Below are 25,575 nucleotides of genomic sequence, written 5' to 3'. Positions count from 1 at the left end.
GAAACCACGGACATCACCTCATCCCAGGACCTGTGTAACAAGCTCAGCTCCTACTTCCACCTGAAAATCAAGGGCCTTTACGAACACCTCAAAGACCAGACACCTGACGCCAAAACCACCTTCTACTCCAGCAACGCCAGCCAGCCCACCATCTCTTTCTTGACCCCAGTCACCACCAAAGATACCACATCGACCATGAAAGGCATCCACTCAGGAGCCCCCTTGGATCCCTGCCCACACACACCTTCCACAGAGCCGCCACCACCATCGCTCCGCAACTGCAATGGACCTAAAACGCCATTTTCGAAACCGGCATCTTTCCCGATGACTGGAAACGCGCAGAAGTCAGACCACTGCTCAAGAAGCCTTCAGCAGATCCCACGGACCTCAAGAATTACCAATCCATCTCCCTCCTCCCCTTTGTGGCCGAAGTCACTGAGAAGACCGTCAACGCCCAACTAACAAAATTCATCAAAGAAAACTCCATCCTCGATTCCACAGCAACCACAGCACCAAGACCGCTCTACTCACTGCAACAGATGACATCTGGACCCTCCTTTACCAAGGACAAACAGAGGCCCTGATCCTACTCGACCTCTCTGAAGCATTCAACACCATCTCCCACCGCACACCCACCGCCAGACTCCATGATGCCGGAATACAGGGAACCACCCTCAACTGGATTTGCTCCTTCCTCACCAGCAGAACCCAAAGAATCCGACTGCCACACCTCTCTCTGAACCCACGGAAATCAACTATGGAGTACCCCAAGGATCGTTGCTCAGCCCTGCGCTCTTCAACATATACATGGCCCCCTTCGCCAAAATCATCAGACAGCACGGACTCAGCATAGTATTGTACGCCGACAACACCCAGCTCATCCTCTCCCTCACCAAGGACCCCATCACCACCAAACACAACTTCCAGGAATGAATGAAGGACATTGCATCTGGATGAGCAGCAGCTGCCTGAGGCTCAACTCAGAGAAGACAGAAGTCCTCATCCTCGCCCCCTTCCCCTCTGATTGGGACAACACCTGGTGACCCACCGCCCTCTGCAGCCCTCCCACCCACACGGACCACGCCCGAAACCTTGGCATCATACTTGACTTGTCCCTCTCCCTAACCTGACGAGTCAACGCCGTCGCCTCCAGCTGCTTCGACAGCCTCTGCATCCTCTGAAAGACCTTCAAATGGATTCCCCTGAATCTAGGAAGACAGTCACGCATGCACTCATAACAAACAGACTCGACTACGGAAACGCCTTCTACACTGGGATAAAGAAGTCTCTGCTCTACAAACTCCAGATCATACAGAACATCGCAAACAGACTTGTCCTCTGCATCCCTCAACACAAACACATCACCCAACACCTGCAGAACCTCCACTGGCTCCCTGTGGAGAAAAGAGTAACATTCCTGATACTCACCCATGCCTACAAATGTCTCCACAACACTGGATTCCAATATCTCAATGACAGAATCTACTTCCACGCACCCAAGAAGATCCTCCTATCAGCCAACCTTGCCCTGGCCGAACCCCCGCGCATCCGCAGAGCACGAACAGGTGGAAGAACCTTCTCCTACGTCGCAGCCACGACCTGGAACAAGCTCCCGATCAACATCAGACACGCCACCACCCTGCACATCCTCAGGAAGACCCTCAAGACCTGGTTCTTCAACTAACCGGAGCTGCTCTCCCCCCCCCCCCCCCCCAGTGCCTTGTGACCCCTACGGGTGAATAGTGTGCTTAAAAACCCTGATTGATTGATTGAGTGATGTCATTGGTGGTCTAATACTGTATAATATCACTTGCGCTACACCTGGTATTTTGGTGAATTGATATTCTGGTGCACATCCTATTGACCAGGCAGAATTCTGACCTTGAAAGTGCCTAAATAATTGTGTAAGAGACTTTTTTCTGAGTGCAGATTAGCAGGTAGAGTTTTTCACAAATCTATTCCAGGCTACTTTCGGTTCATGGGTCACCAAAGAAGGCAGTTGAAATGCGTTCACTTCGTAGAGATGTTTTGCTAACGTTATTATGATCTTCATATTAAAAAAGCAATTAGTAAAACAGGTAAATCAGTGAGAAAACAATGGAGAAGAGTGCGCTGCAACCTCATAGGGCAGACTTCAGAGGTCTCCGCACGCTTTCATAACCCACAAATGGTCGGGATTCGCAAAACGGGAATTTGATCTCACACAATGGAGCTCATATTCATATACTGTCTGTCGCTCGTAAAAAGGGAGGAGTACGAATGACCTGGAACTAATGCATTCTTCTAGAGAGATGTAGTGGCAAAACCTTTCTCTCCTCGGACACTGTGAGCTGCTGGGTAAATACCTGTCCCTTTGCACCTACATGGACTCCTTCTTGCACTTGAACTCTAATGTAAAGTACTTTACGATTTTTGATTACACCAGCTTGTCCATTTCAACCACTTTGTACAATAAAGGAATACAGTGAACATATTGAGCAGCAAAAACAAAATGAATAAAATACAGTTGGTTTTAGAAAACTGCTGTTTGTTTCGTCTGCACATTTTCAATCAAGGTGTGAATTTAATTGATTCTCAAGATCAATTTAGCATCAGCATTTTTGGATAATTTGGATAGGGATGGTGTTCCTTTACCCCGTTTCCACTGTCTACCAAGGGAAGTACGATGTTTGCACTATATAAATGTTCCCAAAAATAAATTTTGCACAAGTGCGTCTGACCAACTGGGGGAACACTTGGTGTACAATTTCATTGGAGCTAGAGCAGTCTAAGTAGTACATCAGTTTCAATTTTAAATTGCTCTAGCACTAGTGCCATCAGTTGCAACACTGAAAGGCCACACCTATTTTCTTGCCATACACATGTGTCCCTAAAACACTTCCACAGACATTTGTAAATAATGATTGCATACTCAGTCACAGCAGATTCCTGGAAGCAGCAGTGAGGTTAAAAAAAAAAACACTTACCTCCCCGGTGTCTTCTTCCTGGTTTCTTGGGAGAAACAGGAAGCACAAGGGCTTCCACACTCCCAGCAGCCAATCACAACACTGCAATGCAGCATGGTGATTGGTCTGAGCACTGTGACACGGCGCTCAGCCAAGGGCAGGAGGGGTGGGCATGTTCTCCATGCAGGCTGTAATGCAGTCTGCATGGAGAACAGGGAAAGTGTGCATGACTCTTTAGGGTGGCCTGAGAGGTCCGGCCAAACAGTCATTGCACACTTAGGAGTGTTCTACCAGTCCTCCCCTGCAGCCCCGCCCCACCCCCTCAAACAAGCTGCCGCAGCAGGAGCAAAAAATAAAATGATAATAACATCTTTATTATCATTTAATTTTTTCCTTTCTTTTGCTGCTTCATGGCAGTGGGGCGACGCTCCTCCGCCTTAGCCACCACTGTGAATACTTGAAAAAGTATTCATTTATGTTATTTCAACTTCTTTGATGACACAAACTGTCTGATGACTCCGAAACCCTTCCGTTTCTTTTTGGAAGGCTTTTATAAAAAAATAATAATAACAACTTCATTCAACCGGGACTGCTCAAATTGCGACCAACTGGCCAACTTCTATCACAATTAATAATTTATACCGGCTGACCAATGAATGTATTATGCAGGAGCACCTCATTGCAAAGATCACACAAAGCCCAAAGGTACCTAAAGCCATTTATATTTTAGTGCACGTTTGGATGAAGGTGAAGGTGATATTTAGTTGCTGGCTTCAAAGTACATCAGAAGCACTAGAGGACTATGCATTATTTGCTCTAAGTGGGCATCAATACTAACTTTTCTGTCTCAAGTTAAACATAAGTAAATGTCATCAAGATGGCAGAATCTCGCAATACTTATGTCCACTTTCATTCACTTGCTTTCTAATTAGGGTTCGGGTGATAGTATGAAGAACAGCGAGCACCGCTCCAACGGTACTCCAGACGCGCTAAGACTCCAGTCAGTCTTGAAAAAGTGGCACACAACAATGGCTTGTCAAAAGATTCTCATAAGGATCAGAAAAGTCAATGATAATTCTAGGGACCTGATTCACAAAGGTGAACATAAACTTTTGTGCAAGTTTATGATTGTTAGCTAATCACAGGAGTATTTTATGAGTAGTATCTATACAAGTGTGGAGTCTCCGGACATAAAAGGATAGGACAGTCCTATCTTTGTATATGCGGATACACCACACATATAAACATACAACTGGTAAAATACATTAGTGAATAGCAAACAATCATAAAAGTAACTAAAAGTGTAAGTGTACATTTGTGAAACAGGTCCTAGGTTTGAGGTGGCGGGTGGGGGGATGAAATGCAAGGGGATCAGCGAAGGAGCGAGGGGGTGGGGAGAAACATGGAATGCAAAAAAATGAGCAGGGAAAGGAGAGGGCAGGATGGGATGAAGAAAATAGTGTGTGAGCAGTTGAGCCGTGAGGTGATAGGGGTGCTTGGAAGCAACACAGAGTTTGTGTAGGAGCTGCCCAGGGTGAGAATGGCGACACAACGCAGAGAGAAGTTATGGGGTGGAGTGATGTGGAGGAGGGAAGCAGCAGTAGAGAGCAAAAACACACAAGAACTCCCACAAAGAGCTTACAGAAAAAGAAAAAAGTAGTTCTCCGACTGCATGCATCATCAGCAGTGGAAAAATACAAGTCAACTAATCAAAACAGGGTGAAGACAAAATGCACCAGGGTGGGACATACATATGAATAGGGAGGAACACCATTGCAATAGAAAAGTAAAACAAACAACAAAGACATCCAATCATGCTCAAGCAGCTGATCCAAAGCCCATTTAATCTGTAGCAGAAGAAATAGGTGTGGCCAAGACAAAGGTAAAGCTGCCTGTAGCTGAGACCTTAAGACTTACTTAAGTTTCTGAAATTCTGCAAACGCTTCAGTGAAAGCTGTAAAGAAAGTGAACAAAGGCAAGAATAAGACTGTGCAAATTAACAGAATGGCTCCAATACAGCTGTATATCTTGACTAGTGATCCACGGGCGATATGCAGTCCTTAAATCCTTGAAAAAGTGCATACCTTGATGACATACTTAAATGTGATGTATTAGCATGGAGTAAAATGTCATGCACTGAATTTGCCAATAAGAGTGTATGCACCATGCCCAAATTATCTGCCCTCTATACGAGTATTTGCAATCTAAAAATAATGGGCCTACTAAACAAAAAGAAAATTGATTAATATAATGCTGTGGTGAAATGTTGGCTGGTAAAAGGAAACGTTGCCAGAAACACTAAATAAGTGGAACGTTTTGTTAAACTGTAATACTTTGTTTTTATATAGCAGTCCATACAGCTGTTTTGCCATCACAAACCACTACAAATAAGATATATTAAAAAAAATTCTGGCAACCCGTCTAAGTTGGACTTGCTAGGATTGGAAATTAGTCCTTTCAGGTCACAGAAAAAGTCAGAGGTGAGTGCTCACTATTTTGCCATTTTAATAAACGTATCATGATGATTAGGATAAGAAAATAAAATAATGCCAATTGACATTTTTTTAATATACAGTGCAAAGCTTTATTTCTTACTCGACAAAACATGCTAGAAAGTAGTTCACTTTCATTGTAGAATTAAAAGCATACGACAACGTAGCGTGATTAGTACTTACAGCATTACCAAAAACAATCGAGCAAAGTCATATTCGTATAATAGTTTAAAAAATAACTGCATTGCGTCCAGAAATATTTAGTAACTACAAAGTGCTACGATAGGTAAAGATGCTTCTGAATCGTGCAAATGTCATGTCTGACCATCTGGTAACCTACCTTGACCAGCTAAATCAATGACACGTTTGTGCGACGTCTTTGCATCGAAAACCTCAAACGTGTACTTCCCCTTGTCTCTTTCAGTCGGCTCACATATTTGCAGCCAAGCATACTCATCAGTGCCCCCGATTCTCAACCTGTCGCTCGAAGATATCTTTGACTCCCTGGTTGGGTAAAAATTATCTTAGGAAGGTTTGAAAAACTCATAGCTCAAAGAAATCATTGAGTATATGCTTATATTGAGAGGGAGTGGTAATTTTACCAAGTATTCATTGCAATTAAGCCTGTTTAGAAGAAACACAATGCAGTGAGCAACAAGCTGAACATTGCTACGAAGCCTACGATTCACAATACATTAGTTCGAAACAAACTTCATCTAACTCATATTTCAATGTACAGCCAGTGAAAATGTGGGCCATATACATTTTATTCCATTCTTCATAGTAATTAAATTCTATCATACATAATTTTGAGATAAAACATTAGGGTAAAATGTGTCATAAATCAAGTGGTTGCATATCATTTTATCAGTGACTACAAATATTGTAGCCTCCACATCCTCTATGTGAATGTGATAAATTTAGAGCACTGCATCATGGTCCTAGGATGCAGCTCTAGAGATGTTGACTAAGTGAAGTACCTATCAGTAAGTTATTTGTTTGCAAAACGTTATGAAGTGCACAGAAATATTAAATGTCTTTGTACTTTGCATGTTACAGGAAAGTACCTTTCAGAAGGGATGGTTTATAGATCATTTAATTTTAACTTTTGAAAACCACAAGCTCGCAGGTCTGTTCAGATGTTTAATCCTATGGCGTCTTCTTGCTACGCAAACCGTTCACAAATAGCAAATCAACAACCATGTGCTCAGAAATTCTGTTGATGCTTGAACTGGGATCACCAATTGCAGCACTCTAAAAGTTGGCCTGTGTGAAATGTGTATACCTTTCATAAAGTGGGTCTTTACAAGTTCAAAACGGCCCCAATTTGCAAACATCTCTTACTAGCTATCTAATACACTAATAGGGGTACTTTTATTTTGGTGCCCGGGATTATTTTCTGACCCAGTCCGATTCTTACCAAGCTCCATCGAGGATTTTTACCTGAATAAAGTCTCAATTCACATAACATTCATAACCTGAAATGCTGGTAGTTATGAGAGATTACTTCAGTGTAAATTAAATATTGCCGGTGCTTGTCCAACAGCTGCAAGGAACTAATCACAGAGACTCGTGCAAGGGTGAGGTCCCTTAGCCTGTATAAGAAGATTATTCTGGAAACACATCTGAGGTAATGCTAGTGATCCCAATGTAAGAGTTAAAGGGTCCCAGATAATGAACGAGGTTAGGACTTTTAATGTGCGACAGCTCTTGGAAGAGCTTCTTAGCTTATTGTAAGGTGTTGACTATATAACAATATCCCCAAATAATAGCAGTAATCAGTATCATGCACATGGAAAGGGAATAGGGCATTATGTAACTGGTCTTAAACATCAATCATGGATTTCGTCCTGGGAAACAGAAGCTGAGCATTGCAGCATAAAAACTCCTAGGGCCTCATTTATGAAAAGTGACGCATCGCTGCGTGAAAACAGCGATGCGTTACTTTTCACTGCGCCCGTCATGTGACACCAATGATGCGTCATATTTACAGTATGACGCATCATGGCGCAAAAAGTTACAGATAAGTCAGTATTTCTGACGTATCTGTATGGCGCAAACGCGACGCATTGCTGGAGTGTGTCACAAAAGTGACGCAACTCCAGCAATGTGTCCTTTCACATGGGGCAAGCCCCATGTGAAAGGGCTTCCGTCAGTCTTACGCCTGCTGGGAGGCAGGCATAAGAAATTGATGCATTTGTGTCCTAGAAGTGGCGTGGTGAAATCTTATAGATTTCACTGCGTCACTTCTATGACCCTTTCTGGCGTCAGAACGCCCCCCTGCATACATTATACCTGGCGTCTGTATAATGTAGCGCAGGGATTTACAAAGTGACGCATCTACCTAGATGCTTCACTTTGTAAATATGGTGAACAAGGCACATTTTTTACGCTGCTGGTGCGTCACAAAAACTGATGCACTGGCGGCATAAAAGTGACGCACGGCCTCATAAATGAGGCCCCTAGTATTGTCGGTCTCTCATTTGGTCTCTTCCAACTTAACCCACAGTCATTGAACCAATTGGTGAAAATAGGAGGAAAACTACGGTCAGATGCCACCACCACAAGAGGTAGGGTACACTTGTAGGGAACAAGTATGAGAAATCTAAAGTTCCCTAGAAGGGATCATTAAGGACTAGGCAGATAGTCATCAGGCATGCGCACTGCTTAGTGTTGATATTTGCCATATATGTCATTAATCGACAATAGAAACGGAACACTAGCTGACCGTATTTCATTAACACTGGTTTATTCCTTCTTTCTTAAATCATTGAAACTGATTAATGTCACATTGCATAATGTTTGAAGCACAAACCAACATAGTAGCATTTCCCAGACTACGTACTGCACAGGAAAGATTAACTCAGTAGGTTATGATTTAATCACTATTGGTGCCATATTTGGCGATTTAAGGTGACAACGGCATTATAAAAGATACATACTTCTGATACCATTGAACCTTCATTTCCTCTGAAAAGTATTTCATGAAGCAATGCAATCTAATGCCTTCTGCTGTGCACACGATCTTCAGCTCAGATGCAGATGACCCTGTACATGTTGAAAAGAAGGTAAAGAAATAGTAAATAATATGCTTAATTTAAGCCCAGCTTTTGATTCAGATCAGAAGAAATTACGTGACCATTCATAAACATGATTGAAGGACAATAACACATAAATAAGTTCCCTATTTAGTTTGATAATAGGTAAAAACATTTCCATAGCTAAATTTCAGAAGAACCCAAAATTATCTTTGCGTTATTCTTTATGGTAAAGCTGTGACGAGGAAACATTACCAATATCTTATTCAACATTTATCTCCATAATCTTTACCTTCTATAATTGGACAATACAATTTTTGAAAGAAGAATGCTATCTCACCACTACTCTAAACATTTTCAAATTTGCGACAAGGGAGTAACATAAGTCTGCAGCCCATTCAGTGCATGGGGGATCCCACCCCTTCAGGGCCCCACAATCCCTCAGGGGACCCCATTCAAGCCAAGGTCAATGAATATATGTGTGACGCGGGAGACTCAGGGACTTTGCATCACACTCTGCAAGAGGATCCCATCATTTCCCATTACACCATTGATTGGCATAAAATGTAATGCTAAATATTGAGCAGGACTATCTATTTCAGAGGCAGTAATTTCTTCCAAGGAGCAGGTTTGGTTTTTAAACTAGTTCGGGACAGCATTACGAGAGTGCTTTCACCGTAATTTTACGGAAAGTATCCTGTAAGCTGGTCCACTCTTTAGCACTTGTGATGAGCCCAGTACATCAAAAGCATAAAACGTTCATGTCACTTCAATATTATCTAAGGCAGAGATTTTAAATCTTTTCTAAAAGGAGAGCTACTTCTGATTAATGAAAATAGTCAATCAATCAATCAATCAATCAATCAATCAATCAATCAGGAGCTGGTAAAGCGCATCTACTCACCTGCAAGGGTCCCAAGGCGCTGGGGGGTGGCTTGAGGGGGTGCAGCTCCATTGAGTGTGGATGTCATCCGAAGAGCCAGGTCTTGAGTTCCTTCCTGAATTGGAGCAGTGTGGTGACTTGCCGGAGGTGGAGGGGAAGGTTTTTCCAGGCCTTGGCTGCGATGTAGGAGAAGGACTTTCCTCCTGTCCCAGTCTTGTGGGTGTGTGTGTAATGGTGGCCGGGGAGAGGTCAGCTGTTCGGAGGTGTCTATTGGGTGCGTGAAAGGAGAGGAGGTGGGTTAGGTATGCTGATCTGATGTTGTGGAGGGCCTTGCATGTGTGAGTGAGGAGCTTGAAGGTTATTCTTCTTTCGATGGGGAGCCAGTGGAGTTCGCAAAGGTGTTGGGTGATGTGGTTGTGACGGGGATGTCCAGGATCAGGTTTTCTGCGGCGTTTTGGACTGTCTGGAGTTTGTAAAGTAGAGAGCGATGCCGTAGTCCAGTCTGCTACTGATGCGGGCATGCTTGACCATTTTTCTGGATTAAGGTGGGACTCATCTGAAGGTCTTTCATAGTATACGGAGGGTATTGAAGCAGGCTGAGGACACTGCGTTACTCTGGCGGTTCATCGTGAGTGATGAGTCTAGTATGATGCTGACTTTCCTGCGTGATCCGTAGGGGCAGGGGGCTTCAGAGGGCAGGGGGCCACCAGGTGTCATCCCATGTAGATGAGGTGCAGCCAAGGATGAGGAGTTAAGTATCAGGCAGCTCTTTTGTGACGGGGAGGATGAGCTGAGTGTTGTCGGCGTAGGAGATGATGTTGAGCCTGTGGTTTCTGACGATGGTTGCAAGGGGGACCATGTAGATGTTGAAAGGGTGGGGCAGAGGAAGAATCCCTGGGGCACTCCGTATCTGGTCCCTGTTAGTTCCAAGAGGTAGGGTGGGAGTCTGACTCACTGAGCTCTGCCTGTGAGGAATGAGCATATCCAGCCGAGTGCCTTTCTGTATATGTTTGCGGTGTGGAGTCTGGTGGCTAGCGTGCGGTGGGAGATGGTGTTGAAGTTAGCTGAGAGGTCCAGGAGGATGAGGGCTGCCATTTGGCCCTGGTCGAGGAGGGAGTGGTTGTCATCGATGACAGCGAGGATGGCGGTCTCTACGCTATGGTTGCTGCAGAAGCCAGATTGTCAGATGTCCAGGATGTTTTTGGCTTTGATGAAGTTTGCAAGCTTAGTTTTGACAGCCTCTTCCATGACCTTGGCTGCGAAAGAAAGCAGGGAGATGGGCTTAAATTTCTTGAGGTCCTTCAGGTCTGTGGCGAGTTTCTTGAGAAAGGGGTTTACTTTGGCATGTTTCTAGTCATAAGGGAATGTGGAGGTTTCAAGGGAGCACTTGATCGGCCAGCGTAGTTGAGGTGCAATGGCGGCTCTGTGGAAGATGTGGGGTGGGCAGGGGTCAGAGGGTGCTCCCGAGTAGGTGTTCTTCATGGTCTTTATTGTGTCTTCAGTTGTGAGTGAAAGTCCCATTCTACTAATAATATGCTATTTTCTGCAGCAGTGACCACACCAGATATAATCACAGTAGTGAACACCCATATGATGGTCATAATATTGAGTGATAAAATACCGTCAGCCAAACTTTGTATCCAGAATACTGATAACATAATATCATGAAGGTATTTATACCTAGATAAGTATAGATTTATTGCTGTTAGCTTAATTTGTACGTACCTCGAACAGATATATAATATATTACATAAGGGATAAAGTATCCCCTCCCATAAATTATAAGAATATTGCGAGTCACTGAGGAGTTCCATAACCATATTGAGAAACGAAGCAGAAGGCCAAGTTCCTTTATATGGTTAGGGACTCAGACGTTATTTGCAATAGCCTTATCGTGTACGGCATGGGGTACATGTAAATGTGTTTGTATTTATATAGCACCTTCTACCCTGAGGTCTCGTAGCGCTGGAACCCTTCCTGGCTTTCCTGTGAAATGTTCACTCCTGGGCTCCAAAGGTGAAGTCAGGCATCCAAGCGCTGCTAGGGCCGTTGTGGAGATTAAGCAAGCTATTGCCCAGAGTCACAGAGTTGGACCCATGATTAGACTAGACACAGAGGCGAGAATTATCAGCTCCGGGGAAATAGTGTCCAAGAGCCGCCGAGGCGGGCATTGAACCCTGGTGCCGGGCCAGACCTCTGCATCAGGGTCTGCCGCTTTAACCATTGAACCACGCTTCTCCACAGGGGGTACTTTATCCAATATAATAAATCTATCCAATATATATATTTATCCAATATAATAAATGGCCACAACATAATCATTTCCCCAAACCACCTAAAACTTTGGTGTGTAACATGTTTACAAACATAAAGAATAGAAATAGAACTGCTAGTGCAAAACAAAACACATCACAAACCTGTTAGATATTTGTTGAAAAAAAGATATTAGAACAGTCCAGAACAAGTTAGTTTAAAAAAAAAAGCTACAGTAGTTTGGAATGTTTAGAAACATTCAGAAAGATTCTAACGTTTCCATAATTATCTAAGGAATCTAAAAAAAATTAATCACATTATTTCTGTAGCCAGAACAAGCAAGAAAAATAGAGCAGAAGAAAGAAAATAAATGTATTTTCATTGCTTTAAACAGCTGCTCTGTGACCTGCCTGCCTTTTACCTCGAATGCTGGCTCTTGCAGCAGGCATTGTAACAGCAGAGCTGAACTATAATAACTTATTACATTTGAGTTCAGACATCTTTTCTTTATAATCAGCAACTGGGTATGTAGCAAGTCGCCAATTATCACGGAATAAGTGATGGGCAGTTATACCGGGATTGCAGAATCCCATGTATTACATATATATATATATATATATATATCTTCAAGGTAAATACCTTTGGGTTTAAGAACATAACTATACCTGTACTAATCTATATATGTGATGATGTGGCTGTTGATATTCTAGATAAAATATTTTGGGAGGATGGTATTTAAAAATCGATATTGGTATTGAAAACTGACTAGCCCAATGCATATTACGGGGATACCAACAATAATGCCTGGAAAAGTTTTATCAATATACACTGCCTCCACATGACTGGTGAAAAAACAATCATATCAACAAATGTTTTGTGTTTTCATTCATTTTATTTCCAAACACAAGCACATCACTTTCCCAAAACCCTTTTTCTGTCAAATATTTACTTTTCATTTTGGGGAAAAACACTCGAAGAACATCCTATGTTTTTCACACATACTGTATAATAAAGTGGGGCTTGCAATGTGACAAATCTCCATGTGACATTGCAAAACTGGGAGTGGAGAAAGGAAGTCATGTTACAAGTCCCACAGTCTGTCACAGTGTGTGTTTGTGTGTAAGTGTGTGGCCCCACATTGTCTAGGCTGGCTGCCACTGTAAGTGTCCTGAGATGTGTAGTGCTCCCTTATTAAATGTGGCTAAGCGCTCTGAATTACACACGGTGCTGGACAACACTTCTGGGAGCTTCTTCCAGGATACTGGCGAGCTACCATTGAAGATCCCTGGTCTAAGGCATCTATATATGAAACGTTCTTCAGTAAGAAGCCATTACCCATATTATGCCTGCATTCAACCATTTCTGATGAAGATAGTTGCAGAGACAGACACAATGCAGGCTTACAGTGTGTATATTCTAGAGCTTTCTCTGTCACATATGTTGGACATTTTCATAGCGTTCTCATTTCATATCAGTACTTGCAAACATGAGTTCTTTTATCCCTCCACCAGCATCCACCTGTCAAATAAAACCTCTCCTTTGAAATAGATTAGAACTTATTTTTTTATTCAGTCACATTCCATGCACTGCCTTAAAGTCCACCATTTTTTCACATTGATTTATTGTACAATGTAGAGCGATAGATGGCAAGCTCCTTTTCACCATCAGGGCCTTGGTAACTCTCACCAGTTGTAAATGTTACATTCTAGACCACACTACACTACTATGTTTGAGAATTACTGATTTATTTGGAAAATTCCAATAAAAAATTAGCCTCATCAATAATATCTTACCATGAATTACTATTGGTATTTTTCTTGTCGGGTCATTTTACAAGTACAGATAATTGGATGGAGGACAGTCTGTGTTGTATTTATCTAGTGCTTGATATGGTTAAAAGCCTCTCTAGTTACCGGTATCAGTATACTGAACCGAAAAAAGCAAGTAATGTCCAGACCTCTTTGCAGAGAATTGCAAATTTGCAATTGTTCTCTGAAACGTTTGATGTGTATCTGAATCAGTTTAGTGGTGGGAAGTTGTTTTCAAAGCCATAGCCTCTCGACTACAAAACTGCACCTGAACTAGGTCTCTACAAGCCTTTTGAGTCTTCTGATCTGACTTTCCAATTGGACATGTTTCAAAGTATCATAGACGTAGGCACCAGGATAGTGCCAAAATTCAGATATTAATTAAACAGAAGTAGCTAAAAAGACCTTGGGGCATGTTACCAAGGCAGGCAAAATAAAAATTATCGCCGCTTTTGCGGTCGTTTTCGGCCGCAAAGCGGCGATAATTTCATCTCCCTATTAGCAAGCTGGCACTAACATCAGTTAGCGAGAGCTTTTAGGTGATAGCGAGCGGTTTGGGGCCCGCTTTGCATGTCAGCGATATTTATCACTAATGACATGCAAAGTGGGCGTACCCAACCTGTTAGCGACTGAAAGCAGTCACTAACATCGCTATCGCCAATTATCAATGCAGGCGTAGCGATTAAAGTATTCGCGCCAAATCCTAACGCCTGCTCAGACCACTTCTTAGCCTGTATATCCAATGGGAGGTGGATATTCAGGTTAAGTCCCTATTACCGATAATGCGTGAATATCGCTGAATTTCCAGCGATATTCACGCATTTCGTCGCTATCGCCGGATATTTTATCGCTTTGGAGATAAACGTTGCCAATAGCACGTTATCTCTGCGATAAAATTCGGCGATGCACCGCGATAAAGAAAATGTTGCTAAGCTTATTTAGCGATAAACATCGCTAGTTGTTGATAATATGCCCCCTTGATTTCTATGGAAGCCACTGGAGGTTGTGGAAAATCCTAAAAAATTGTTTATCTTTTTCAGTCCCAACATTAGTAAACAGCCATATATGGGGAGAGAGCATTTCTAGTAGTCTTAAGCGAAGTGAATTCTCTTAATTCAGGATTACAGGTACTCTGCGATTGGAATGTCTGAGGAGATATTGGCTGTGAATGTAGAAACAGAGGTGTACGAAGAGCTGGCTTATCCTGTATGACAATGGCAATGACAAGTGAGGTAAGTAGCATTTCCTTCATACTGGCTTCACACGTACGAAGTGTGTTGCTAAAGAATGGCAAACTCTGCTTACTATACAGCTGAAAAGTATGAAGATTGAAGTGTCATGTCAGAGCTCAAGTTGGCCAGATTAACAAAGGAAATAAGTCCTTGGTGGCTTCCCATTACGCACTTTTAGCAAAGTTAGAGGGAGTGAAAGAGAGACAGGGAGAGAAATGTGGGAGGGACTAGACACAAGTGGTCAGAATTGTAGAGTTGGAGAGAGCACTTGTAAAAATTTATAAAAACTGGAACGCTAACACAAGCTCTGAAAAACGATTGAGAATATATGAAGATTGTGCCTTCTTCTCAAAATATGATTGGAGCATTTGGAGAACCTGATCAGAGTGGCAGAATTCAGAATCCTAAGTATGCAATTTTAATGTATTGTGCTTTGCATTGTATTCTATTTGGAGCATGGTAGGGAGCGAGGCATGGAATGCTTGTATGTGTTCTACGGCGTGGTTCTAGTCCATGACATTGTAGCGGTTAGCGGTGTCCTGGAGTGGAAGCCGTGCTGTCTGGCTCTCACCTGTTCCAGGTGACCAGTGGAATAAAGCTCCGGTTTGCACTCTTTCCCTGGAGTGTGTGCCTCCTTAACGATTGGCGACGACTGGGTGTATACTTACATATCTGATTGGAGACGTGGTAACTTAAAGGAGCATTTCACCACGGGAACATAAAAAGGAAAGATAACAGATGTTTAATTTACTAGTCTGACTCGGAGGAGCAAGAGAATTCCAGGTGTATTATAGATTAACATTTCGCGGATGTGCCCACTTCTGAGAGGACACTAAGGGAAGCTTACTTGGAGCAGAGGGACTCCGGTGTCCATTGGGGGAGCTGTCATTCGGACTCATTTTTAGAGCGGCAGCAGTGTTTGGCAGCTTCCACGAGGTACGTCCTGCCTGCGAGCTGGGACCATTCTGAGGTGTGATGAGACATGCACGTATGCACGGAGCAGCTCACGTCATCGGGCGAGGTCACGCAGCGCGACCTTGCGTGATGGCCATTTTGGATTGTTGTGTATGGTTTTTAACTCCTTTTTTTTTTTTACTCGATTCAAAGCCAGTGAGTCATCCATAATTCACTTGCTGGAGAGACTGGATTGCAAGTACTTTCGTAATTTATCTTAACAAGATTTGTTCCACCTTACTATATCCTCAGACAGTGTTATTAATATTTACTTTTTTTTAAAAAAGATAAAATAAACTTCAAGCAGAGAAGTACTGCATGGAACAAGGTGATCACAAGGTAGAAGAGATTATGGCTCAGCAAAGTTTTACTATCAGCCTTCCACAAGCATTCTGGGCAACAGGATCGTATCCAGCAAGGAAATGGGTGGAGTGGAAAGATTATTTTGTGAATTACATCAAGGCTGTGGATGAGGCTGGGAAAATGAAGGCTGACCAAATGAAGAGACTTTTATTGCATTCTCTTGAGCCAGTGGGGTTGAAAACATATACATGCATGCCCAAGATGGTAGCAAATAATGAAATAAATGTGTTTGAGGCTGCATTGAAAATGTAGACAGATATTTTGCGCCAAACGTTTGCATTGGTGTTGTTTGCTACAAATTCTTTCAAAGGAAGCAAAACAAAGGTGAACTTGTGGATGAATACATTAAGGAAATTGGCTATTGATTGTAAATTTGGAGGCCTACATGACAACTTTATACGTTATCAGTTAGTCATGCATAGTAATAATTCAGCAATCCAAGACCGTTTATGGCTCAATGGAGACGCACCGTTGGAAGATGTACTATCTATAGTGAAGAAGGCGGAAATGTCAGGTAGATGTGGGTCAGAACTTAAACAGTCTGTCAAGGATAAAGTGGCCATTTTCAAAGTACAGAGCATCAGTAGATGCCAAAATCAGCAGAGCATGAGCAAAGGTCCAAGTAAAGAGCAGAGAAGCACATGAAGGAGAAAGAAACCAGAGGAAAGAAGATGCTATTGTTGTGACAGCAAAGAACACTTCGCATTCAGCAAATATTCTCCTGCACTTAAAAGAAAATGCAGTATTTGTGGGCTAATAGGACATTTTAGTAAAGTTTGTAGCAGGAGGAAAGACAATGTTAAGTATGTGTGGGATGACAATAGTCCTACAGACAGTGAGGTAGAAAGTGAGAATTCTAAGTGGGATTGTGTGAAGACCTTGCATGTGAATTTTGTGCTGAATGTTTCTGATGGGTCAGTGAATGGGAAACCCATCCATAGGGGGTGTCTCCGTTCAGATGTTTGCAGACTCAGGATCGCCATATACTAATATAAGTGAAGAAATTTGGAAAGGAAAGTTCATAAATAAAATAGGACAGCAATTGGTTTCCAATTATGTCAACCCTGTGAGTTTCACGAGCGAGAAATCGATATATTGGGGTTTAGGTGGTTAACATTCTTGTTTAAAGGGAGGTCAGCAAGAGGGAAGCTGTATGTAGCTAAGTTAGGACCATCAGTTTTAGGTTGGATGGACCAGAAAAAAATGCATAACGTTTTGGACCCAAATAGCAGAGAAAAAGTACTTATTGTGGGCCACACCAGTAGACTAGAAGAGGTTATGACCAAGGAATTCTGAAAGTTTTTAGTAAGAATTTAGGAGCTCTTAAGGGGTTTGAGCATAACATTGTGCTCAGGAAGGATGCAGTACCTAAAGTGCACAAAGTGAGAGTAATTTTTATGTTAATAAGAGATGAAGTGGCAAAAGAGTTGGAAGGGTTGATTGAAAGGGATGTGATTGAAGAGGTGGAAGGTTCTGAATGGATTTCTCCAGTGGTGATAGCACGCAAGAGTAATGGAAAAATGTGTTTATGCATCGACTTGCGCCATTTGAATAACAATATTGTCATCGAAAGGGTTCCGCTTCCTAAGATCAATGAGATGGTGTTGTCTCTCAAGGGAGCAACTTGGTTTTCCACCATTGACCTTTCGGCGGCGTACCTCCAAGTTATACTTATGCCGGAGTCAAGGAAGCTTACAGCTTTTATAATGCCATATGGTTGCTACCAGTTCGAATGAATGCATTTCGGCTTAGCATCAGTGGCTGCACTGTTTCAGCATTTGATGTATAAGTTCTTTGACAAAATGAGTGGATTAATATTTTTCCAGGACAACATTTTAGTGTCTGCCGGATGTAAAGAAGAACATGATTGCAAGTTGCAGGAGGTTTTGGGTGTGTTGCAAGAGGTTGGTTTGACAGTGAAGCTTAGCAGGTGCAAGTTTGCACAGAGAAGTGTGTCTTATTTGGGACATGTAATATGTGAGGAAGGTGTGACACCCAAACCTGCGTTGGTCAATTCTATTGTTGGTTCGCCTGATCCAACAAGTAAGGAGGAGGTGAGGTCCTTTGTGGGTATGGCTGAGCACTGTGCAAAGTTCATCCCGAATTTTGCTGGTAAAGTATTCACCATACACTCATTGTTGAAGAAGAACACAAAGTTTGATTGGACCACTGAATGTGAGACAGAATTTCGTCAGGTAAAAAAGTATTTGGAAAGTGTGAATGCTTCGAGTAGTTTTGACCCCAATCTAAATTGTTATTTGACGACTGATGCCAATGACATGGGGTTGGGAGCAGTTTTATCGCAGATGAGTGCGGATGGTTGTGAGAAGATTATTTTGTTTGTGTCCAAATCTTTATCACCTATGGAAAGTAAATAGCCAGTGATTGAAAGAGAAGCCTTAGCTTGCGCTTGGAACACTTTCGTGCCATTGTCTGGGGCAAGCCAGTCACTATTCGTACTGATCACCGACCCTTGGTGAAAATTCTAACCACAGAGGGAAATGTAGCAGCGTCAGCCAGGCTGGCAAGAATTTCTATGAGGGTGAAAGAATATGTGTACAAACTAGTTTATGTGCCTGGCAGAGAGAATGGTATCACTGATTGTTTGTCCAGGTTGCTAGCTCCAATGGAAGAATGTTTGGATGATCCGTGGGGAAATTTCAATATTGCGTTTGTTCAGGACTCTGGGGTACCAGCTATCATGAAATTCGATTGGTTGCAGGAACGACAGAAGGATGGTAGTTTACACCTAGTTTTGGAGTATCTGTGCAAGGGCTAGCCTAGGAAGGATGGTGTAACTGATGGTTTGAGACCTTTTTGGGAGGTTATAATGGAGATGTCTGTGGACAAGGACTTAATCATGCGAGGGGACAGAGTCAAACTACCTGAGAGTTAAAGAAACAAGGTTTTGGATTTGTGCCATGAAGAGCATTTTGGAGTGGAAAGTACCAAGACCATTGTCAAGGGTGTCTTTTGGTGGCCAGGAGTGGAGAAGGCTGTGGAGAGGTTTGTGAGAGAGTGTAAGGTATGTTCTTCAGCAGATAAGTGCTTGAAGACCTTAAGACCACCAAGAGTGAGGGATTAATTCCAAGTTTGCCTTGGGAAGTTGTTGCTGTGGATATTTTTGGCCCAGTAGGTGACTTAAGAGAATATGGTTTAATTGCTATTGATTTGTTTTCTAAATGGCCAGTTGTAGATATTGTGGAGAAGGTGGACACCAATACTGTTATTGAATTTCTTGACAAGTTGTTTGTAATGGAAGGCTTACCGGTCAGTCTCTTGCATGATAATGGAGTGCAATTTACATCAAGAAATGCTAAGGATTATTTTGAAGGAGTAGGAATCAAGTGTAAGAGCACAGCTCTTTACAACCCCAGTGGTAATGGCACTGTGGAACGCTTCAACCGTGTGTTGAAGGAGGTCATTTGGGAAGCCATGTGTAAACATATGGATTGGAAGTTGAAGTTACAAAAGGCTGTTTGGGCGTATAGAGTTACCACTCACGATGCCACTGGTTTGTCTCCTTTCATCATAATGAGAGGTAGGAAACCCAGATGTAAGTGCACCCCAGCTCGGCTTTCGGATGGTATGGTGGAGCAGTGGTCAGCGGTTAAAAACAGATTGGATAACAAAAGCAAGGTCTATTATGAAAGAAGTCCTGGTGTGAAGGATGTGTAGATGAAGGTGGGTGATTGGGTTTCGTGTATGGAAACAAGGTAAGATTCCTAAGGGTCAGAATCAGTTTGGGGCACCACAGGAAGTTGTAGAGATTTTGCGCAATGCGGTGCGACTTAAGGATGATCAAGTTTGGAATCTCAGGAGTATTGCCTTGGGTTCTTGATACAATGTTGGTGTTATGCATGGAGATGTTTTGCATGATAATTGAGTGAAGGACACAGAGTGGGTGGAAGATTTCTTTAATCGGAGTGCTGTTCAGTCCAGTTTGGCTTCTGACCTTTTTCAAGTAAGGAGGTTATTGAGGAGAGAGTGGTGGGGAGCCAAGGCTTGGAGTAGGTGCATTCCAGAATGAATCAAGAGCCGCAGCCTGGAATGGTTGACTCGGGTGTGGTGGATGAGAGTGTAGATGATGGAGGAAAAAGGAAATGGGTTCTGCCGGGATGGTTGAAGGAATACGTAATGTAATGTAATGTCATACTTATGTTTTCTTTTTAGGTTCTGTTTGTTTTTCTTAGCTGCTTTTTCTTTGTGTTGTATCAATCAATCAATCAATCACAAAATTGTGTATAGTGCACTACTCACCCGTAAGGGTCTCAAGGCGCTTAGGGGGGGGGGGGTCGCTACTGCTCGAACAGCCAGGTCTTGAGTTGTTTCCTGAAGGAGAGATGGTCCGGGGTCAGCCGTCGGCGAATGGGGAGGGAGTTCCAGTTGGAAATGGGGGATGTGTTATGTATTGTACTTTGCATTGTATTCTATTTGGAGCATGGTAGGGAGTGAGGCATGGAATACTTATATGTGTTTTACTGCAGGGTACCAGTCCAGGACATTGTAGCGGTTAGCAGTGTCCTGGAGTGGAAGCTGTGCTGCCTGGCTCTCACCCGTTCGAGACAACCAGTGGACTGAAGCTACTGTTTGGACACTTTCTCTGGAGTGTGTGCCTCCTTAACAGCAATGAATGTGCTTAGAAGAAAATTATCAAAGAGTTGTTGAAGTCCTCATTAATCTAAATGGTTTAAGCTGCCATTCCTAAATCAAGTTCACAGATGAGGAGAGTAGTCAGATTTATAAAATAGCCAAGCGGACTGCTGAATAGCAGTGTTTATCCCATAGCTCCATTTGAAGAGAATTGGCAGTCATCATGAGTCAAAGAGGAAAAGGGGTTGAGAAAGAAAAACACAGCAACCCATCTCAGTCATTGGTACAGTGCCCGGCTTTGTCTGGTAGTTTGGATCCTTATTTTGTGTAGCACAATAATATTCAAAGGTTGTCAGAATATCTTCTGAAATAAATATTATGTTCTAAATACAATCTTCAAATATATTGCCCCATTTGAATTGTTACTACAGAATCCACATCCAAGGAATGCGTTCCTGCCAGGCCGATCGGCTGAGTTCAGTACGTGTCCCGAAAAGACGATGGCAGCCTACATGGCCACGCGCGCGACATCATTACGTTACTGTGATGACTTGTGCATGCTCCCAGATGCGTGTCCTTGGCAAAATCGAGAAGAATAATGACGGCTGCCACTGCCCGCAGCCTCCTTTGCTCGCAGCTCCTTGACAACAGTGACTGGCCCCTACCAAACTTCGCTGTGAGCGCAGACACCTGTGCTTGTGGTTCCTCTGGCTCTGCAGTGCACGCTCGAGCCGTAACAGCCAGGGAGCACGTGACCAAACTAACACAGCATTTCCCCTAAACTTCCTCCATGTCAGTCCAAGGTAACAGTACTATAAAAGATAAAGGTTACCTTTTAAATGTCTCTTGAAATCTGTAATGATGTACTTCCTTCCCCCAATAACTCTCGGAGGCAAGCTTCAGGTTTGCTCTATTTATTCAAGTAGTATCATACAAGGAGCGCTAAGCATGTCTTCTCTCCAGCCAGCTCACGCGCTAATGCCTCGCTGCGCACGCCGCTTCCCTACGTCACCGCACGTCACGTAGCCACGTGACGTGCACGTTAACACGCTCACTACATATCTCCCTTTTTTCCCAACACTCATATGTACAAGTCCTGGCTCATGTCATAGTCTCTGAACCTCGCAGGCTGCACCACCGCCCTGCCCCTTCTCGTCAGTCTTACCGGGGACGTGGCAGTTGTCGCTGCATTATCGTTACCACTTCCTAGCGCAGCCGCACTAGGCTCACTCCTGTTCCTATCCTCTTCAATTATCTGCTCCCCACTCGTTCCTTGATCCTCTTGCCTTGTCTCCCCAATGTCCAAATCCTCTCCCCCATACTCATTGGGGTCATCGCTGCTGTTCTCACCCTCTTCTTCACTTCTGTTGCCTCTCCAGCAGAGTATTCTGTTGCATCTAGCCATGCGGTCCTGCGACCACACATTGCCATCGCTCAACAAAGCTGCTCTGCCTCTGACTTCCACTACCTGTAGTGGCTTGCTGTACTTGCTTTCTCCCTTCTTCTGCAATGTGGCCAGTCTTACTCTCACCCATTCACCTTTTTCTAAAACAGTGTCTTTCACATTCCTCCGCGCATCGTAGTGTTTGGTGTACACCGCTTGGGCTCTCTCCAGATTGGCCTGCACCACCGCCGGTGACCACTCGCTCTTGATGACTCTTTCCTTCCATATTCTGTTGTCCTGAGTGAAAGGCTCATGACCTCTGAGGATCTGGAAGGGACTATAGCCGGTGCTCGTGGGTGTTATTCTGTATGCCCATACCATGTGCCAGATCTCTGCTTCCCAGTCTTTGTTATCTGAGATCGCTGCCTGTATCGAACCCATCACTACTCTATTGAAACGTTCCACCAGGCCATTACCTGCGGGATGGTATATTGATGTGTGTTTTGCCATGATACCATTTCTCTGCATGAACTGGGACCATTTCTCAGAACGGAATTGGGGCCCATTGTCACTGAGGACACATTTTGGGATGCCCTCTCTCACAAAAGTTTCAGCCATGAAGCTCACTATCCTCTCCGTGTCCATGGTTTCTTCAATCCTCAATTCTGGCCATTTGGAATATCTATCTACCATTACGCAGATGTACTTCTGTATTCCCTGGGCATTTAATATTGGACCCAAAATGTCTATGGACAGTTCCTCCCATGGATTCTTCAGGGGATCAAATTTTCCTAAGGCTGGACGCAACGGTTTGAGTGTTTTATCCGCGCCCTGGCACCTCAGGCATTCTCTCACGTGTCTTTCCGCTCTGATGTCCATCCCCGGCCACCAATAATTCTGCTTGGCCCTTAGTTTCAACTTCCCTGCTCCCAGATGGCCCTCGTGCAGCGTCTCCAGCAGCCTGGGAATCATCCCTGCTGGAGGTATGACTCTCTCTCCTCTGTATACGAAGATGCCTTGGTCATCGATTGATAGTTCCTCTTTAACTTCGAAATATGGAATGAGACCTCGCCCTGTCTTGCTTTTGTTTGGCCACCCCTTCACTATATGGGCTTTCACTTCTTCCAGGACAGGGTCTTCTTCATACGCTAGTTTCCATTGCTGCTTGCTTATGATCACTTCCAGGTCTTCGGTAAGTGCGACCCATTCTTCCGCCGCTTCACTGCGTTCCGTGCTGGGCTCCATTGCTGCCGCCCTGCTCAGATAATCAGCCACTTTGTTCTTACTCCCTGGGATGTGCTCCACGTCGTATCGAAACTCCAATAATTTGAGTGACATTTTTGAGATCCTCGGCGTTACGTCAGCATGCCCACTGGATGTGAGTACCTTGAGTAGTGGCTTGTGGTCCGTCCTCAACCGGAACCTGGTGCCCCACAGAAATTGCCTGAACCGTGACATGGCCCACACCACCGCCAACATTTCTTTTTCGATCACACTGTACTTTTTTTCAGTGTCGTTCAGGGTGCGGGACGCAAAGCATATGGTTTCCACTTTCCCTTGGCCTCGGTCTTGCATGAGGACTGCTCCCAGTCCTTTGTCGCTGGCATCCGTTGTCAGTATTGTATTTCCTTGGGGGTCGAATCCTTTTAGTGGGACAGCCCCTGCCACCTCTCTTTTCACCTTCTCGAATTCTTGCTGGGCTTCTTCCGACCACCGGAATTCGCTGTTTTCTCTGGTCAGCAGTCTCATATGGTGGGTCTTGGAGGCAAAGTGTTCTATGAACTTCCCATAGTATTCTGCCATCCCCAGGAAGGATCGGACTTCCTCCTTGCTGGCCGGTGGGGGTGCGTCGCAGATCGCTTTCACATTTTCCCTTTTGGGGGTTACTCCTCGTGCGCTTATCTCATGGCCCAAGTACGTCACCTTCTCCATTCCTGTGCGGCACTTAGCCCACTCTGCCGTGAGGCCCTTCCTTTCCAGGATTCCCAATACCACATCCAGTTTCTCGTCATGGTCAGCTCTGTCGCGACCCATCACTAATATATCGTCCTGGAAGTATTGGACCCCTTGAATGTCCTTGAACAACTGGTGCATGAGTTTCTGAAATACCGCAGCCGCCGAGGCTAGCCCAAACGGCATGCGGCGGAATTGATAGCACCCGAAGGGGGTTATGAACGAGGTCAATCTGCGGCTCTCCGAGTGTAATGCAATCTGGTGATAAGCCGACGTTAAGTCTATGGTGGAGTACCATCGAACGCCCCTCGTGCTGGCCAACATCTCTTCTATCCGGGGAAGGGGGAACTTCTCCACCACTATGTTTTTGATCAATTCACGCAGGTCCATGCATAGGCGGACCTTCCCATTGGGTTTCTTCACCACCACCAACGGCGCCAACCATTCTGCGCAAGTAATCGGCTCGATGATCCCTCTTTTCTCCAGTTGCCGTAGTTCCTCCTTTACATCGTCCCTCACGGCCATCGGGATATTTCTCACCTTGTGCGCCACCGGTGTTGCGCCCTCTCTGAGTATGATTCTGTGCGCAAACTTGTTGAGCCTTCCTACTGTGCCCCCAAAGACTGTTGGGAACTCCTTCTTCCATCTGGCCGTGTCCAGCCCGTCTTCTTGCTCCGTCAGCAGTATTTGCTCCTTGCCCCCTGGGTCCAACTTGATCCCCAAGTCTCCTTGGTCGAGCCACCCCAGGACCGATGGGCCTTTCTCAGAGACGTACAGCTTGCACTTGGCCGACCTGCCCCTGAACTCGAAGTTCATCTTCCTGCATCCCGCCATGGGGATCCGGTCTCCATTGTATGTAACGGGGCGTATGTCCAGCCTGTCCAATTCAGGGCCCAATTTCGGGGCAAATTTCTCCTCCCATACGCTTCTCGGAATTATGGTGTATGGTGATCCTGTGTCTGCCACTACTTGGATTTCCACGCCTCCTATCATCATGTCCATTACCGGTTTCATCGTTCGCCTTCCGTCCTTTCCACGAGTGCAGTCATCCACGCTCAAGATCTCGTCGTAGATGCAGAGGACCGTGACCACCTCTTCTTCGGCCACCTCGTCTGGTTCTTCCGCTTCTTGATCGACGTACTTCACTGCGTTTTTGGAAGCCTTCTTCCTGCACACTTTTTCAAAATGGCCGACAATTCCACAAAAAAAGCATTTGGCGCGAAGCGCGGGGCACTTCCGGTCGTGCGCCTCGTGCGTCCAACTTCCGCATCTATAGCAAGAGCGTTTATTACTTCCGGCCGGTTTGCCGGAGGGGCCTGGGTTGCCTTGTCCTTTGCTCGGGCCTTTTTCTGGTGGTTTCCGCACTTGATGTTCCTTGTGGTGCTCTTCGTTGTCTACCTTATTCACTACCCCGCTGGGCACATTCTCTTTCTTCGTGGCCGCCGCACACCTTCGCGCCAGTTCGGCCCTCTTGACTATCACCAGTACGTCCTTGAGTGAGGTGTCTCCCGCTGCCCATAGCTTGTCCTGTACGTTCGTGCACGTGGTGTGCATCACCACTTGGTCTTTTATGAATTCACTTTCCCAGTTGGCGTACTTGCATGAGGCAGCCAGCTTCCTCAACGCCGCCACATACTCTTCCACGGTTTCTCCTGGTCGTTGTTTCCTTTGTTGGAA

General features: G+C 44.3%; 1 protein-coding gene across 1 annotated transcript in view; it reads right to left on the bottom strand.

Moving 5' to 3' along the window:
* The window catches only part of MYOM2 (myomesin 2), a 731,038-nt gene that overhangs the window by 5,543 nt on the left and 699,920 nt on the right, over positions 1 to 25,575 (bottom strand). Inside the window, exons 32-34 of the mRNA XM_086926415.1 lie at positions 8,380 to 8,485; positions 5,778 to 5,941; positions 4,863 to 4,899 (exon numbers count right to left, since the gene is read on the bottom strand). Coding sequence (XP_086782541.1) covers positions 4,863 to 4,899; positions 5,778 to 5,941; positions 8,380 to 8,485 — 307 coding nt within the window. The remainder of the gene's footprint in view (positions 1 to 4,862; positions 4,900 to 5,777; positions 5,942 to 8,379; positions 8,486 to 25,575) is intronic.

The sequence above is a fragment of the Lissotriton vulgaris genome, chromosome 6 (assembly GCF_964263255.1).
Source record: "Lissotriton vulgaris chromosome 6, aLisVul1.2, whole genome shotgun sequence".
Lineage (NCBI taxonomy): Eukaryota > Metazoa > Chordata > Amphibia > Caudata > Salamandridae > Lissotriton > Lissotriton vulgaris.
Note: the sequence above shows the minus strand (reverse complement) of the source record. Positions and strands in the feature narration are given on the sequence as shown.